This window comes from Carettochelys insculpta, chromosome 4, assembly GCF_033958435.1.
Source record: "Carettochelys insculpta isolate YL-2023 chromosome 4, ASM3395843v1, whole genome shotgun sequence".
Classification (NCBI taxonomy): domain Eukaryota; kingdom Metazoa; phylum Chordata; order Testudines; family Carettochelyidae; genus Carettochelys; species Carettochelys insculpta.
The window spans coordinates 87,875,561-87,890,270 of record NC_134140.1 but is presented as its reverse complement, the minus strand read 5'-3'; the positions used below and the strand labels follow the sequence as shown (position 1 = coordinate 87,890,270).

Below are 14,710 nucleotides of genomic sequence, written 5' to 3'. Positions count from 1 at the left end.
CTGTTCCCAAAAGCTGGTAGTGTAAGTAGGGCTAGAAACTTCACTGGCTATACAGACTTTCACTATACATTGAATTCTTCTGGTTACTCTTTCACTCTTCTTTTTTCCTGTGGTTTCACTAATGGATTATATATTGTATAATAGAAAGCAGCCCTGGATTTTATTGCATGAGAGGGAGGGAATTTTTTTGCATTAAGGCTAAGGGCTGAGATTCTGGAAATCTGTCACCCAACCCTCCAGCTCTTACTTAGGCAAGTTATCTTTACTTACATCGGGAAACTATTTGTGATGAATATTTTAATGAATGAGTGAGCTCTTATTTTTCATTAAATATGTTCACTGTGCAAAAATTCTGAAAGATTTTGTGCAAACATTTCAGCTAAGGATTGGGGGACTCAGTTTAACTCTTTATGATGTGTCAGTGTTTGCTCAATATTGGAATTCTTTGTGCTATATTCACCCATTTGTGCTATATTCTACATGAATAAATATGTATTATAGAATTCCATTCCTGGGCTACATCTCAAGAAACCTCTCCTGACACCTCCAAATAGGCATACTTAGTGACTTTGTAATTTTAAGAAAAAGTGATGGTCATCATGTAGAGTGAAATTCACCACAGTGTAGAGGGCCCACACAAGTTGTGTGCCTCATTTAAGTCCTCTACCATTTCACTTACACAGATTGGAGCTCTCTAATCTGGCACTCTTCAGTCCAGCAACATCTGTGCTCTGGCATGATTTTAGTTAGCCAGGTGGCCATTTATTGTGGGTGTGGCCAAATTTCCCATGGTCCCATAAGTTTTGTATACAGAGACCAGTTCTGGATCTCAGTGTTCTGTGCTGTTATTTAGCTGTAATTTACCCCAAATGTCTTCTAAGAGCTCAGTAAGCAGTGGACATATTGGTAATGCTGTTTGATAATACTGAACTCCCAAGGTTTGGCATCAGAAAGGTCCCAAGGATGGTGGACTAGAGAGGTTTATCCTGTACTGCATATCCTCTTTAGTATCTTCACTTTTCATACTTGTGACCAATCCTCCCCCATGTAATGGATACAGAAGTGTGGCTTTTTTTTTTTTTTTTTTTTTTAGGGTTCAGACCCTTTCAGAACCCTTAGCTGATTACCATCTGTTCTTCTGTCAGTGCAGTCTCTTCAGTTCAGGTACCTTCTTACTTTTTATGTCAGACAATGTGATCTTTCTCTAAAACTGTTTGAGTGCTGCCACCTTTACCTCTCATCCTTGTCTACTCATTTTCAAGTCATCTGCTTTCACATACTAATAATTTTAGAACCTCAGCTTGTTTGTTACATTTTTGCTTGGATGCTTCATTCTCTGTTGAGGACTGTTGTAAATGAAGATACTATGTAGCCAATCAGGGTTACATTTTTGCTTGGATGCTTCATTCTCTGTTGAGGTCACACTTAGCTCTTAGGCGCAAATGGCACTTCGCAAAATGCAAGATGAGTGGTGGGAGAGTAAAGCTGAAGTCCAATACCACGCTGAAACAAGAACTCCAAAGTGTTCTTCAGTGCTATCAAAGCTATATATGGACCTTCAAAGCCAAGTACTACACCTATCCTGTCTGCAGATGGCATGACCCTTCTGAGGGAGAAGAACAGCATCAACAATAGGTGGAGCAAGCACTTCAGCAACCTCCTCAACAGACCCGCCATTTTTGACCCTAGACCAGACCCCTCAGAAACCCACATTAGACAGTCCTGACCTGCCCCCTACAGTGGATTAGGTCAAAAAGGCAATCAGCCAGACCAGCTCTGGCAATGCCCCTGGGATGGATGGTACCCCGCTGAAATTTTAAAAACAGCAGGACCAGTGTCACTTGAAGCCTTTCACAACATCTTGATCAGCATCTGGGAAGAAGAAGACATGCCCAAAGACTTTAAGGATGCTACAATCATCTCGCTCTTCAAAAACAAAGGCAACAAAGCTGACTGTGGAAATTACCAGCGCATCTCCCTTCTCTGTACTGCTGGGAAGATCTTGGCATGAGTCATCCTCAACCGTCTGATCACCAGCATCTCAGAAGAGAACCTACCAGAGGCACAGTGTGGTTTTTGCCGAGGCCGCAGCACCATTGACATGATCTTTGCTATTCGTCAGGTCCAGGAAAAGTGCATAGAGCAAAACATGGATCTGTACGCTGTCTTTATAGACCTGACCAAGGAGTTTGACACCGTCAACAGAGAAGCCCTGTGGATTATCCTGTCAGAACTTGGCTGCCCGAGAAGATTCATTAACCTCATATGCCTGTCCCATGATGACATGACTGGCTTTTTTCTTTCAAAGGGCGAGTCCTCAGATCCATTTGAGATATCCAATGGTGTGAAGCAAGGGTGCGTGCTGGCTCCAGTGTTATTCAACCTCTTCTTCATGTGCTTCCTCAGCCACGCAGTTAGGGACCTGGACCATGCAGTCTACATAAAATACAAACTTGATGGGTCACTTTTCGACCTTTGTCATCTGAATGCTAAAACCAAGATGCTTGAGAGGCTCATCCTTGAAGCCCTTTTTGCTAACACCTGTGCACTTAGGGCACACAAGGAATCTGATCTTCAGCTCATTGTCAACAAGTTTGCTAATGCCACTCGCCTCTTTGGTTTGACCATCAGCCTAGGAAAGACCGAGGTACTGTTTCAACCCACTCCAGGATCTGCTGTTCTCCCCATTTCAATCTTTATTGAAAAAACAGAGTTAAAAACAGAGTTAAAAACAGCAGAGGAGTTCAAGTACCTTGGCAGTGTGATAGCCAATGATGGTTCCCTTGACAAAGAAATCAATGCCAGAATCTGCCAGGCCAGCCAGGCACTAAGACGTCTGAGAGTGCCAGCGTTGAATCAGCACAATATCAGACAGTCCACTAAACGGAAAGCGTACAAGGCTGTAGTCCTTGTAGTACTGACCAGTCTCCTGTATGGCTGTGAAACCTGGACCTTGTACAGAAAACATATAAAACCGCTGGAGCGCTTCCACACACACAGCCTGAGGTCTATACTGCACGTTCAATGGCAGGACAGAGTCACAAACCTGGAAGTCCCACACAGCACAGGAACCACGAGCACTGAAGCCATGATTCTGAAGGCCCAGCTTCGCTGGACAGGGCACGTCATACGAATGGAGGAGTTGGGAATCCCAAACCAAGTCCTCTATGGTGAACTCTCCCAGGGCAAAAGGAATCAAGGTAGGCCTTGCAAGAGATATAAAGACTGCGTGAAGGCCAACATTGCTCATGCTGGTTTAAAACCAGATCAGCTAGAGCAGCATGCAAAAGATCGAACAGGCTGGCGTGCTCTCATATGACGCGCATGACAACTTTGAAGAGCAGCAGCGCGTACACCTCATTGATGTTCATGAGAGGAAGAAAGCAACAGCAGCAGCCACACCAACAGAGCCAGGACAATTCCCTTGCCCCCCCTGTGAACACCCATGCCATTCAAAGCTTGGACTCCTCAGCCACATGCAAGTCCACAACCGATGAGCCTGTGCAAGCTGAAGATGTCATCGTCAGACACGACAGACTATGTACATGATGGATTTTAGGTAACCACGAGGTAGCTGAAAGTCTTAATAGCTCAGCATCTTTATATGTGTATATGCACTATCATAGAGACATTGAATTTTTCAAAAAACTGTCTAACGACACATATAGTTACTACAAGCTTGAGTTCCAAATTGGTATAATATTAGTCTACGAAGGTTTTATTTCCCACAATTTCATTCTTTAACAGAAGAAACAAGAATTACAAGCCATAGATTGCTGCTGCAAGGAAACTGAGGTAGATTTTAAACGATAGTTAGACATTTAAAATTGCAGCTAGGCCTCCACTGGTATTTTCAGAAGCACCTAAGTCCCTAACTCTCGAACAAAACTGAGTATGTACATACTTTTGAAAATGTCATCGTGTACCTATCAGCATCTTTGGGCACCAAGAAATCTAGTTTTCAATTCCTTGCACCTCCACCTAGTGTAGGGATAAGGGCTATGGTAATTAGATCTGTCATCAGTCTAAGGCTACGTCTACACTACAGCATAAATTTGAATCTAAGGCTCCTAGCTCAATTTTAAATTGTGACTGTTCACACATCAAATACCATTATTTCAAACTTAGAGACCACTACTATTCTTCAAGCATTGGCGTTATATTGGCCGTCTTCCAGTCATTTGGTACCAAAGTGGATTTAAAGGATAGGTTACAAACCACTGTTAATAACTCCGCAATTTCACATTTGAGTTCTTTCAGAACCCTTGGGTGAATACCGTCTGGTCCTGGAGACTTGTTACTATTCAGCTTATCAATTAACTCCAAAACCTCCTCTAATGTCACTTCAATCTGAGAGAGTTCCTCAGATTTGTCACCTAAAAAGGCTGGCTCAGATTTAGGGACCTCTGTAACATCCTCAGCCGTGAAGACTGAAGCAAAGAAATCATTTAATCGCTCCGCAATGGCACTGTCTTCCTTGATTGCTCCTTTTATATCTTTATCGTCCAAGGGGCCCCACTGCTTTTTTAGCGGGCTTCCTGCTTCTAATGTATTTAAAAAACATTTTACTATCGTTTTTGAATTTTTGGCTAGCTGTTCCTCAAAATCTTTTTTGGCTTTTCTTACTACATTATGGCACTTAATTTGGGAGTGTTTATGTTCCTTTCTATTTTCCTCACTAGGATTTGACTTCCACTTTTTAAAAGCTGCCCTTTTCTCTCTCACTGCCTTTTTAACATGGCTGTTTAGCCATGGTGGTTCTTTGTTAGGTCTCTTACTGTGTTTTTTTATTTGGGGTATACATTTAAGTTGGGCCTCCAGTATGGTGTCTTTAAACAGTTTCCATGCAGCTTCCAGGGATATTAGTTTAGTTACTCTACCTTTTAGTTTCTGTTTAACTAGCTTCCTCATTTTAGTGTAATTCCCCTTTTTGAAATTAAATGCCAGAGTGTTTGACCGCTGCGGTGTTCTTCCCAACACAGGAATATTAAAAGTTATTATATTGTGGTCACTATTTCCAAGCGGTCCGGTAACAGTTACCTCTTGGACCAGATCCTGCGTTCCAGTCAAGACTAGATCGAGAATTGACTCTCCCCTTGTGGGCTCCTGTACTAGCTGCTCCAAGAAGCAGTCATTCAAGGCATCAAGAAATTTAATCTCTGAATCCCGTCCTGAGGTGACATGCACCCAATCAATATGGGGATAATTGAAATCTCCTATTATTACTGTGTTTTTTATTTTGATAGCCTCTCTAATCTCCCTTAACATTTCAGCATCACTATCACTGTCCTGGTTAGGTGGTCGGTAATATATTCCTAATGCCATATTCATATTAGAGGAATGAATTGTTATCCATAATGATTCTATGGAACATTTTGATTCCTTTAGGATTTTTGCTTCATTTGATTCTATATTATCCTTCACATACAGTACCACTCCGCCACCCGCACGACCTGTTCTGTCTTTCCGATATAATTTATATCCCAGTATGATAGTGTCCCACTGATTGTCCTCATTCCACCATGTTTCTGAGATGCCTATGATGTCAACTTCCTCCTTTGATATGAGGTACTCCAGTTCACCCATCTTATTAGACAGACTCCTAGCATTTGTGTAGAAGCACGTTAAAAAACTACCACTATTTATATGTCCGCCTTTCACAGACGCGTTGGATTTTTTTATATGCGATTGTTTCACATCTGATCTTGCCCATATATTATTTCCCACGTTCCCTATCTATGGAGCCTCGTGTAAGAGAAGTCTCCGTCCGATCCAGGTGCTCCCCCGCACCAATCGGCTTTCCCCCACCTCTTAGTTTAAAAACTGCTCTACGACCTTTTTAATGTCGGAAAATGCTTTTGGAAAAGCAGCCAAAATCCAAAAAGCCTTTGGCTACGGGTCCCTGACAAAACCTGGGATGTAACCAAGACCTAGCTGGCACCATTCGCACTGACTGTACAGTCTATGGCACCACCCAAAACACTGGTACCAATCAGACCAGCGGAACTGACCACAAAACCATTGGCACCAATAGACGTGGCACTGATGAACCCGACCATTAACTAGCAGGGAATGCCCCTTTCTCAGCAGCTGTGCTCTCAGTGGCTGACAAACACTAACTTTGGTATCCTCCTCCATGTTTTCTGTGTGGAGTTGGCAGGGTACTGCTACTCAGTCACCAGATGTGCAGCACCCAAGGGGACCCAAGAAGAAAGAGAAGTTACTCATCTTTGTGGAGTAATGATTGTTCTTTGAGACATCCCCCTGTGGGTGCTCCACAACCCACCCTTTCTCCCTGCTCCGGAGTTTTTCTCCTTTCGTATTTTTCAGATTCTGGGGTGGCTTCCAGGAACTGGTTTCAGCCACACTATATATGTGACTAAAAGAACATGAAAGGAGCCTCATGCTGACCATGGCTCTAAAAATATCTGAACTGCAAATGCCGGAGTGAGTCCAACACCAGATGTGGAGCACCCATGGGGACATATCCCAAAGAACAATAGTTACTGCACAAAGATGAGTAACTTCTCTTTTACTCCAACAACCTGAGTGGGATTAACAGGAAGTTAGAATGCAAGCGGTGGGATTAACGGTAGTGTGGAAATAGCTTCTATTTAAACTGGTTTTATTGGCCTCCATAGGAGTCCCACATGTATCCCACAATGCCCCACAGTTGTCTGTTGTGGCTGGTTGCATCTCTGATGTGCTCCAGGTGCTCAGGAAGTAAGGTAACAGGAGGCCTGCAAATTTAAGACTTTGGGGTCTGTCTACCTGGGGGCAGGGTAGAGGGGAGCCTCCCCCTGCGGCAAAGTTTGCAAGGGCTGGCTGTTTCCTGGGGGAGAAGTCTCCCCTCCTACACCAAAGATTTTGGGGGGGGGGGAGGGGGGGCTGGCTGTCACCAGGGGGAAAGTCATCTTCTAAAAAAATGACCATTGCTTTCCATGGGAGGGGAATGAGGGCAGTGCAATGTGGGAAGATGACATCACATTCCCATAACCACCTGCAGGGCCTTTTTTCCCCCAACTGCACCAGCCGAAAAAACCTAGAATGCTACAGGGCTGAGGGAACTGTGGGACAGATTAACACAGTGCACTGTTGCAAAAGTCAGTGGGGCAGCACTGACTCAACTTTGTGGGGAGATGAGGATACTCAAATTCAAATTTTGTAAACCCAGTGTTACAAAACCATTTTTAATAGAACTGAATTTATCTTATAGCATAGATGTAGAAAATTCCTAAACTCCTGAATAGGACTACTGAAGCCTACTGGTGGTTGCAGAAATTGAAGATATCTAAGAATTTAAAATAAGCTTAAAAGTGTAGGTGGGTTAGTCTGTAGCTTCTCAAATAACAAGCAGTCTTGTAGCACCTTTAAAGACCAACAAATGTATTAGGTCATGAACTTTCATAGGTAAAACCTCCTTCAGATTAATTTGTCAATCTCCAAAAGGCTACACAGCTTGTTATTTAAGAACTGAAAGCACGGCTCACATTGTAGTTACCCTGGTATTTCTGTGGCTAAAACTTTTGTGGTTCGAGCGTGTGATCCCCCCCCCAAGAAAGTTTGAGCAATGTAACATAGTTACATGGAAAGCACTTCTCCTATTCACGGTGCTAGTGCTCCTCTGTGGGTGTAGTGTTATTCTGGGGCTGGGACAGCTCTCCTGGCGATAGCGTAGCCAGTCGCTATTACACCAAACAGCTGTAGTCAGCAAAAGGGCTGCCAGGGCGCTCTGCACCGGGCCGCTTGAGTAAGTCCCCCAAGCTGTGGAGAATCCCAGGGTGGGGCAGTTGAGCCAGACTACGTAAGCGGCACTGTCCCCTGATGCACAGGTGAAGTCCTGTCCTCTCAGCCCTGAGGGGAGAGAGGAGCGAGAGGCCGGAGGAATGGACTTGCTCCCTCAACTGAAGGGTTGAGAGGAGCCCGGGCTCCCCGCCAAATGCGCAACCCCGCAGCCCCTTACCGCGATTGTCAAGTTTGTAACGGCTGCAGGAGACAGCGCGCGCTCCTCCCTAGCTTGTCCCTACGCAACAGCCACCAGGCACTAGCCGCCGCTTCGAGAAGCTTTATGGGGTGGGGCGGGGCTCTAAAGTTAGGCTCCGCCTCGCCCTTCCTGTTACTCTGTGTGTTGGGGGGGGGGGGGGGGGAAGTGACGCACAGAACCTGAGCTTATCCTTGCGCGAGCACAGCCCCCCCTCCAGCTCGTACTACGAGCCGCGCTTAGTGGGAGGGAGGGAAACCCAACCAGAGCCGCGTTGGCCACGCACGCGCGTTCGCGCCCTGTTCGAGTACTTCTCGCGAGATCTGGAAGCCGGCTCGGTTGGTTCCTGGTTGGTGGGGAGCGCGCTGAGAAAGCCGGGGTGGCAGTAGCGATCGGGGGTCTGTCCGCGCGGAGCGTGTGAGCGGCGCTCCGCGCCCCCTTCAGCCGCTCCTGTCCGTAGTGCGCTAAGGGCCGCTTCTCCCCGCCCAGCGGGCTCCCGGGCCGGTTTTGTGTAGGGGGCGAGCGCGCCGGGATCATGTCCGCTGGGCAGCAGGAGCCACCGCCGGATGAGAGCCTCTCCTCTGCTAGCACTGCGCCCCCCGCCGCAACCGCCAACAACGGCGGCGAAGTCGCGGGGGCCCCGTCTCTCGCGGGAGGAAACCCCGATATGGAGGTGAGTCACCCCACCCCCGTGGAGGGACGTGAGCGGCAGGGGCCGCCGTGGGGGTGGCGGCGCTGCCCCGGGTCCCAGTTCCCAGTTCTCCAGCTGCCCCCCGAGTTCCGCTTCGTGTTTTCCTGGCCAGGCCCCACGGTCCCTCGGGACGCTTGGGGTCCCTTTGTCCGACACCCCTGCGGCGGAGGTGGGCAAAGCCACCCCCGTCTGTCCCCGGAGCCGCGCGGCGACCGGTTCTCGAGCCTTTCTCTCTCCGCCCAGCTGCGCCACGAGGGCTGGGGCCGGCTGCTGCTTGAGCCGCGTGGGGCAGAGACAATAGAGCGGACGGATGAGGCGCCTTCAGTAACGTGTGAGTGGAGCCGAGCCGAACTGAGCCGAGGCGCCTCCCTAGCTGACCGCCTACCTCGCACGGCGTGTGCGCGTCGCCTCCCTCCCCTGGCTTCATGAATGAATTGGGGGGCGGGGAGGGTCAGGAAACGCGCGTCGCTCGCGTCTCTTGGGTTTAGGGGCAGTGGGAGTGTCCGAGGGGCTGGGAAGCGGGTAGCAGCTGTTGTAAATGCTTCCTACCCCTGCAGCAGAAAGTAGACTCCTGTCTCTCGCCCCAACAGCGGTGCGGTTCTTTTTTGTGCCCTGCCCTGCTTCTCAGCTCTTTGAGTGCTGTGTACATCAATCCATTCAAGCAAGAGATCCTCTCCACCCCCCCACCCCGCGCCCTTATTAACGACTGCTAGGAAGATGAAGACTGAAACAGGACCAGGAAATATCGAAGGCTGCCCTTTGACTCATTTAAAAAAAATCAGTGAAGCTGAAGTCTTCACAATCTTCCTAACTGTGGTCTGCTCTGCTTTCTGTATTCCATCTTAGTCCGGTAATATCTGTCTAGATGGAAATGTGTGTGTTCATTTTTTTTCCCCCTCAGGCTCTTTGTGTAGTGCGGTTACAAGGACTGAATTCTCTTATTCCAAAGTGAGCATGCCAGCAGAGTTTAGCTGTACTTGCTCTTCACCTGATGGGGAAAAAACTGTGTATAATTCACAACATTTTATAAAGCAGTGGTATCTTTTGTGATCTGAAATGTCTTTTCTTGGCAACAGGGGTGTGATCCAGAAATTTAAAGGGTTTAAGAGAACTTGGCATTTGAACTGATGCTGAGAGGTGACTGTTTTGTAACAGCATTTGTTTCTTGGAAATGGAAACTAGTTTTTCTTGCTTATATTGCTGAATGCTTCTTGTTCTGAATCGTTTTTACAATCAGCCTACTTAATCTGATTAGTTTGCAAATCTTTTTTTTTTTTTTTTTTTTTAAAAACTAGCTTGTTCAGGTGAACGAATAAGTAAAATGTGGGTAGTAAATCCTATTTAAAAACTAGGGTAACAAAGTACTTTTTATGAAAATAATAAAAGGTAAAAGCCAAGAGGGAACCTATTAAACAAGGACTTTTTTTTTTCCTTTTTACCTTGTGTAGTTATAATTCTCTTAAGAAGAAACCAGACTACTTTGGATGTCTATTTAAAATATTTTCTATGTCTGTGGATTCTTTTTTAACTGAATTGTAAGGCTTCCTGGTGAAGATTCAAAAGTGCTCCTCCTCCTTTCCCTGGAATATTTATTTACACTGATTGAGAGGGAAAGTTTGCTAGCCATTGTTACCAGATTTGTTCTCACTCCTTTCTCCCCCCTCATTCCATTGCTAAACTAACCAAAAAGGCAGTAGGATCCCAGCCATAAACTCCCTTCCCTCTTCCTATGTAAAGAGCTAGGGCAGTGGTGGGCAACCTGTGGCAAGTGGACTGGTCCCTGGCTGTCTGCACCCTCATGCTTCTCTCACACCAGAGCCCAGCACTTGGTACACCTCCATCTCCCTGACAGGGCTTACAGAAACATGAATTGCCTGATTCATGCCCTGTCCCTGCTCCTCTCCTTCCTGCTTCCTCTGAGAGCTGAAAGGGCATTCAGTCTCTGGGAGAGAGGGGATGAACCACGAATCAGCTGATATGTGTGCTCTGAAAGTGCTGGAAGAGCAGATAAGCACAGGGCTCTTCTGGCCTGCCCCTTGTGTACATGAGGGATGTGGAGTGGACTTAGGGGTCTGTGAGCCTGCAGAAGTGAATGAGGGCCATGCATGCAGCTCACCCTCTGTGGGGTGTCTGCTCTTGTGCTAGGGTCTTGTCTGCACTGGCTTTTTTTTTTTTTTTTTAAATCTCCTATCATTGCACTATTACTGATAAACCTCTGAGGGACCATGTTAGTTTGTATCTGCAAAAACAAATGAGTCCTGTGGCACCTTGAAGACCAGCAGTTTTATTTGCATCTGGTCAAATGAGTTCTTCCCGCCAACGCTTAGGCCCAAATAAATCATAATTTCTAAGGCATGACAAGACTCCTCATTGTTTTTTACCAAAGGGTGAACCTCTCTTGTCTGGTGCCTTTGGGACTTGATTGGTGCCAGATGGGAGTTTAGTATTTTCTAGTACATTTCTAACACTTCCACTGCTTACTGGGCTCTTAGATGACACCTGGGGTAAATCAGAGCTAAATAACAGCACAGAGCCAGGATTGACAGCTGTAAACAAACTTTATGGAGTCATGGGAAACTTGACCACATCCGTGATAAGCTGTTGTCCTAATTAAAATCATGCTGGATTACAGAGTTTGCTTGATGAGAGCTCTATATTGAAGAGGTTCAATCTGTATTACTGGTGTAACTCTTCAGTTAATAATAGTGGTGAGAAATCTAGTATAGATTAGCTGCTACCGGTCTTTAGTATTAGGGGCAACAGGGTGATAAAAATGCTGGACAGCCAATGTTGTTGAAACTGGTGGTAGAAGACTTTGTTTAAAGAAAAAGGCTAATATAGACATCTCTTAGGTAACCATGAATAGCATTTGCACTTTCTCCTTGGGTTAGAAAGTATAGCTGGCATATTGGGAAACATGCCTTAATTAGTTATTGAAATTAAGAAATTTTTATCAAAGAATTTATGTTCATGCAGTTCCTTATACAGTAGAGGCTTAACAGCATATAGTGAAATAAATGTTACGCTTCCAAATGAGAGAGAGAGAACAGCTGATTTGTTTACAAAAGTTCAAGAATGATTTGAATTCAAACTTAGTTTAAATGTTTAATGGTGTCTTGACTTGTTTATGTATACCTGATTTTGAAATCTTATGTCAGAGGAAAATGCTCGTACTAAATTCAGTCTGTAGTTGCTGTCCATTGTCTCTTGAGGTTGTACAATATTATCATTTTTGTGTATATAGATTTGTGACTAACTTGTTGGGGTCACCACACATCTGCTCACTTCTTCACATAAAGCAGGAGAGGATTTTCAGTTAGATCCTGGCTCGAAAGGCAGGATACTCTTGAGTAGTTAGTGTCTTAGTGCAGGAACTTGCTTCCACCTGTTTTGTGTTGGATTTTTCCCTTTTTGACTGACAAATAAAAGTTCTGCTTTTACACTTCCTTATCTCTTTTTGGTGTCTTGCCCTGGCACACTACTCATTCTATCTCCTTTTTATGTCTGTTCTTTTTTTAACCATCCTTACTTTCTGAGTCACTATAGGGGCTCGTCTTCATACTTGGCTCAGTCTAATTCTTGACCTTTCCCCAACCCCTCCACTCTCTGATTTGCTCACCTTGATTATCTTTTTCTGATTTGTCCTTCTTGCTTACTGTTTTTGGTTCTCTGTGCCTTAAATATTGAGTATATTCTGTTCTGGCTATGGTCTGAAGAAATGGGTCTGTCCCACGAAAGCTCACCTAATAAACTATTTTGCTAGTCTTTAAAGTGCTACTTGACTGCTTTTTGTTCTGTTACTATCCTTAGCTTTGTGTGAGTTTCTGCATGTTTTGTTTTAATATCACTTGTCCATGCCCCACGAGGGACTGGTGGCAACATATATAACTTCTTATTTAGGCTATCTAATCTTAACAGATGGTGAATGGTGCTATCTTACTTTCTTCCCTAACCTACTTCAAAAGGTATGTTGTTAAATGCCCCTTCAGAAAAGTTGCTTGGGGATGATCATACCAGTAGTATTTCTGCTTCTAATACAGATTGCTAGTGCTCTTAGCATCTGAAGCAGAGTGTAACATGTAAAATACTGTACTTCACCTATATAGTGCTAGAATGGAGAAGTGGATTTTATTATTTTCCTGTCTGAAAGAACAATCAAAGAAAACCCCTCCCAGCACCTCCCAAAAAAGTGCAGTGATATCAGATTAACAGGATTTTATTTTTCTGTCCCAATCTAATCATCAATGGTAACTACAATATGGTAAGAAAAAGAAAACTTAATAGTGTTCAACTTGCTACTGTGCCCGTAGTCAAAACTGAAATTTAAACTGCAGTTCTTAAGTAAAGCTTATCTGGTTTTGAATTTTATCAAGGACTAGATACAGAAATGTCATCCTCTGGACAAATGGTAACATGAAAAAACATGACGATTTCGGCATGAGGGTGGGTATCTTTTTATGAAGGATAATTCAATTTGGTTTATATGTTTTTGGTTTTAATGATTTTTCCTCCTAGGAAGGATTTAATGATGCATCACCAGGAAAACAAAAAGAAATCCAGGAACCAGATCCTACATATGAAGAGAAAATGGTTTGTAATTTTGAGCATGTGTGCAATACAGTACAGAATGCCACTATTAATGTAGTTGCTTTTTTATAGAAATGTTAATTTCTTGCTCTTTGAGATATATTAACCTGGCTCCTGAAACACTAACTAGGCATTTCTGCAGAAATCTTAATTTTGTGGTTCCTAGGCTCTTTTTCTCTTAATATATTTTGTCCCCTACTCCTTTCTCATTCCATATTCCTCTTAAAATGACATTTGTGAGCAGAGATGGTAGGACTTCTTGCAGTTTTTAGTGGTCTAAATGAAATGAGCTGCCCTAATACTTTTGGGGGCGGGAGTTGTTTTATGAGTAGTGATTTGATTTGAAGTTCTGGACTGTCGTGTTATTCAGAGCATGATTCTTTCCTTTTTGTGTGGCAGTGCACTGCTGGTGATGTATTGAGCGTCAGATGGAACAGAACTCTTCACTTTGTTTTTTTTGCATCCTCTGGCTGATTGAGTGGTCTCTTCAGGCAGTTTTGACCTATCCTGCAAAGGGCTTAGACTACCTTAAGAGAAGTTGAGAAATAAGCATTCACCCTCTGAAACAGGAACTTGCATCTGGTCTGTGGGAGAGCTCACTAATATCTTAATTCAGCCCTATAGAACTAGTCCTTGACTTGCTTAACATACAGGGTCAGATGAAATCTAATTACCATCACCTTTATTTTTCTGCTTGAGGAAGAAAGTTCTCACATATTTACACTTCCAATGCTATAACCACATACAAATTGCTCGTAAACCATGATGTGCTTCCCTGCTAAGTTGGTGCTGAGTGGGTACACACCAGGGTTGGGTTGATCCCCTGAGGGAGCAGGGAATGCCACTCAGGCCGGCTCTGCCTCAGCACTTAGCCTCAGACTCCCAGCCATAGCTTTGCTCCTGTTCACCTGCTGTGGCATTGCTTCCAGCCCAGCCCCAGTATTCGCTTCTGGCTACAGCTCCGTTCCTAGCCCAACATCTTCCGTGGTCTGTGCTCCTCCCCTCCTTTTCCAGCCTTGTCTCATGGGGGTGGGGCACATGGGTCAGGGGAGTCGAACCATGAAATGTTTGATGAGTACTGCACTGTACGGTAAAGAGAGGTAGGTGTAGTTTGAAGGGAGAAGGGTAAAAGCTATGCAGCAGAAGGCTCTGTCTTGATGCTGAACATTCTCTGAAGTTGTATTTATTGCCCGGCAAAATAGATTTGAGGTTGGAAAGATTCAGGATAGGTAGATACTTCTGAGCCCATATGATTTAGTGGATTAGAATACTATACTGGGAGGCAGGAAATTCTGAGTTCTTATCCTGATGCTCTGCAAGTCATGATGTGACCTTGAGTAGATGATTAATCCAAAGCTTGCAAGATGTCCTAGACATCAGAACCTCACAGGGGTAGTTGTCTTAGTCAGAGGATGCAAAATATAATGACCATGTCTGCACAGCACAGCGCT

The 14,710-nt window shown here is 44.7% G+C and overlaps 1 protein-coding gene across 1 annotated transcript in view; it reads left to right on the top strand.

The window, feature by feature from the left end:
- The first annotated feature begins 8,318 nt into the window (after positions 1-8,318).
- Positions 8,319-14,710, top strand: part of SMARCA5 (SNF2 related chromatin remodeling ATPase 5) — a 47,480-nt gene continuing 41,088 nt past the window's right edge. Inside the window, exons 1-2 of the mRNA XM_074993263.1 lie at positions 8,319-8,654; positions 13,188-13,262. Of these exons, the coding sequence (XP_074849364.1) occupies positions 8,517-8,654; positions 13,188-13,262 (213 nt within the window). The 5' untranslated portion in view covers positions 8,319-8,516. The remainder of the gene's footprint in view (positions 8,655-13,187; positions 13,263-14,710) is intronic.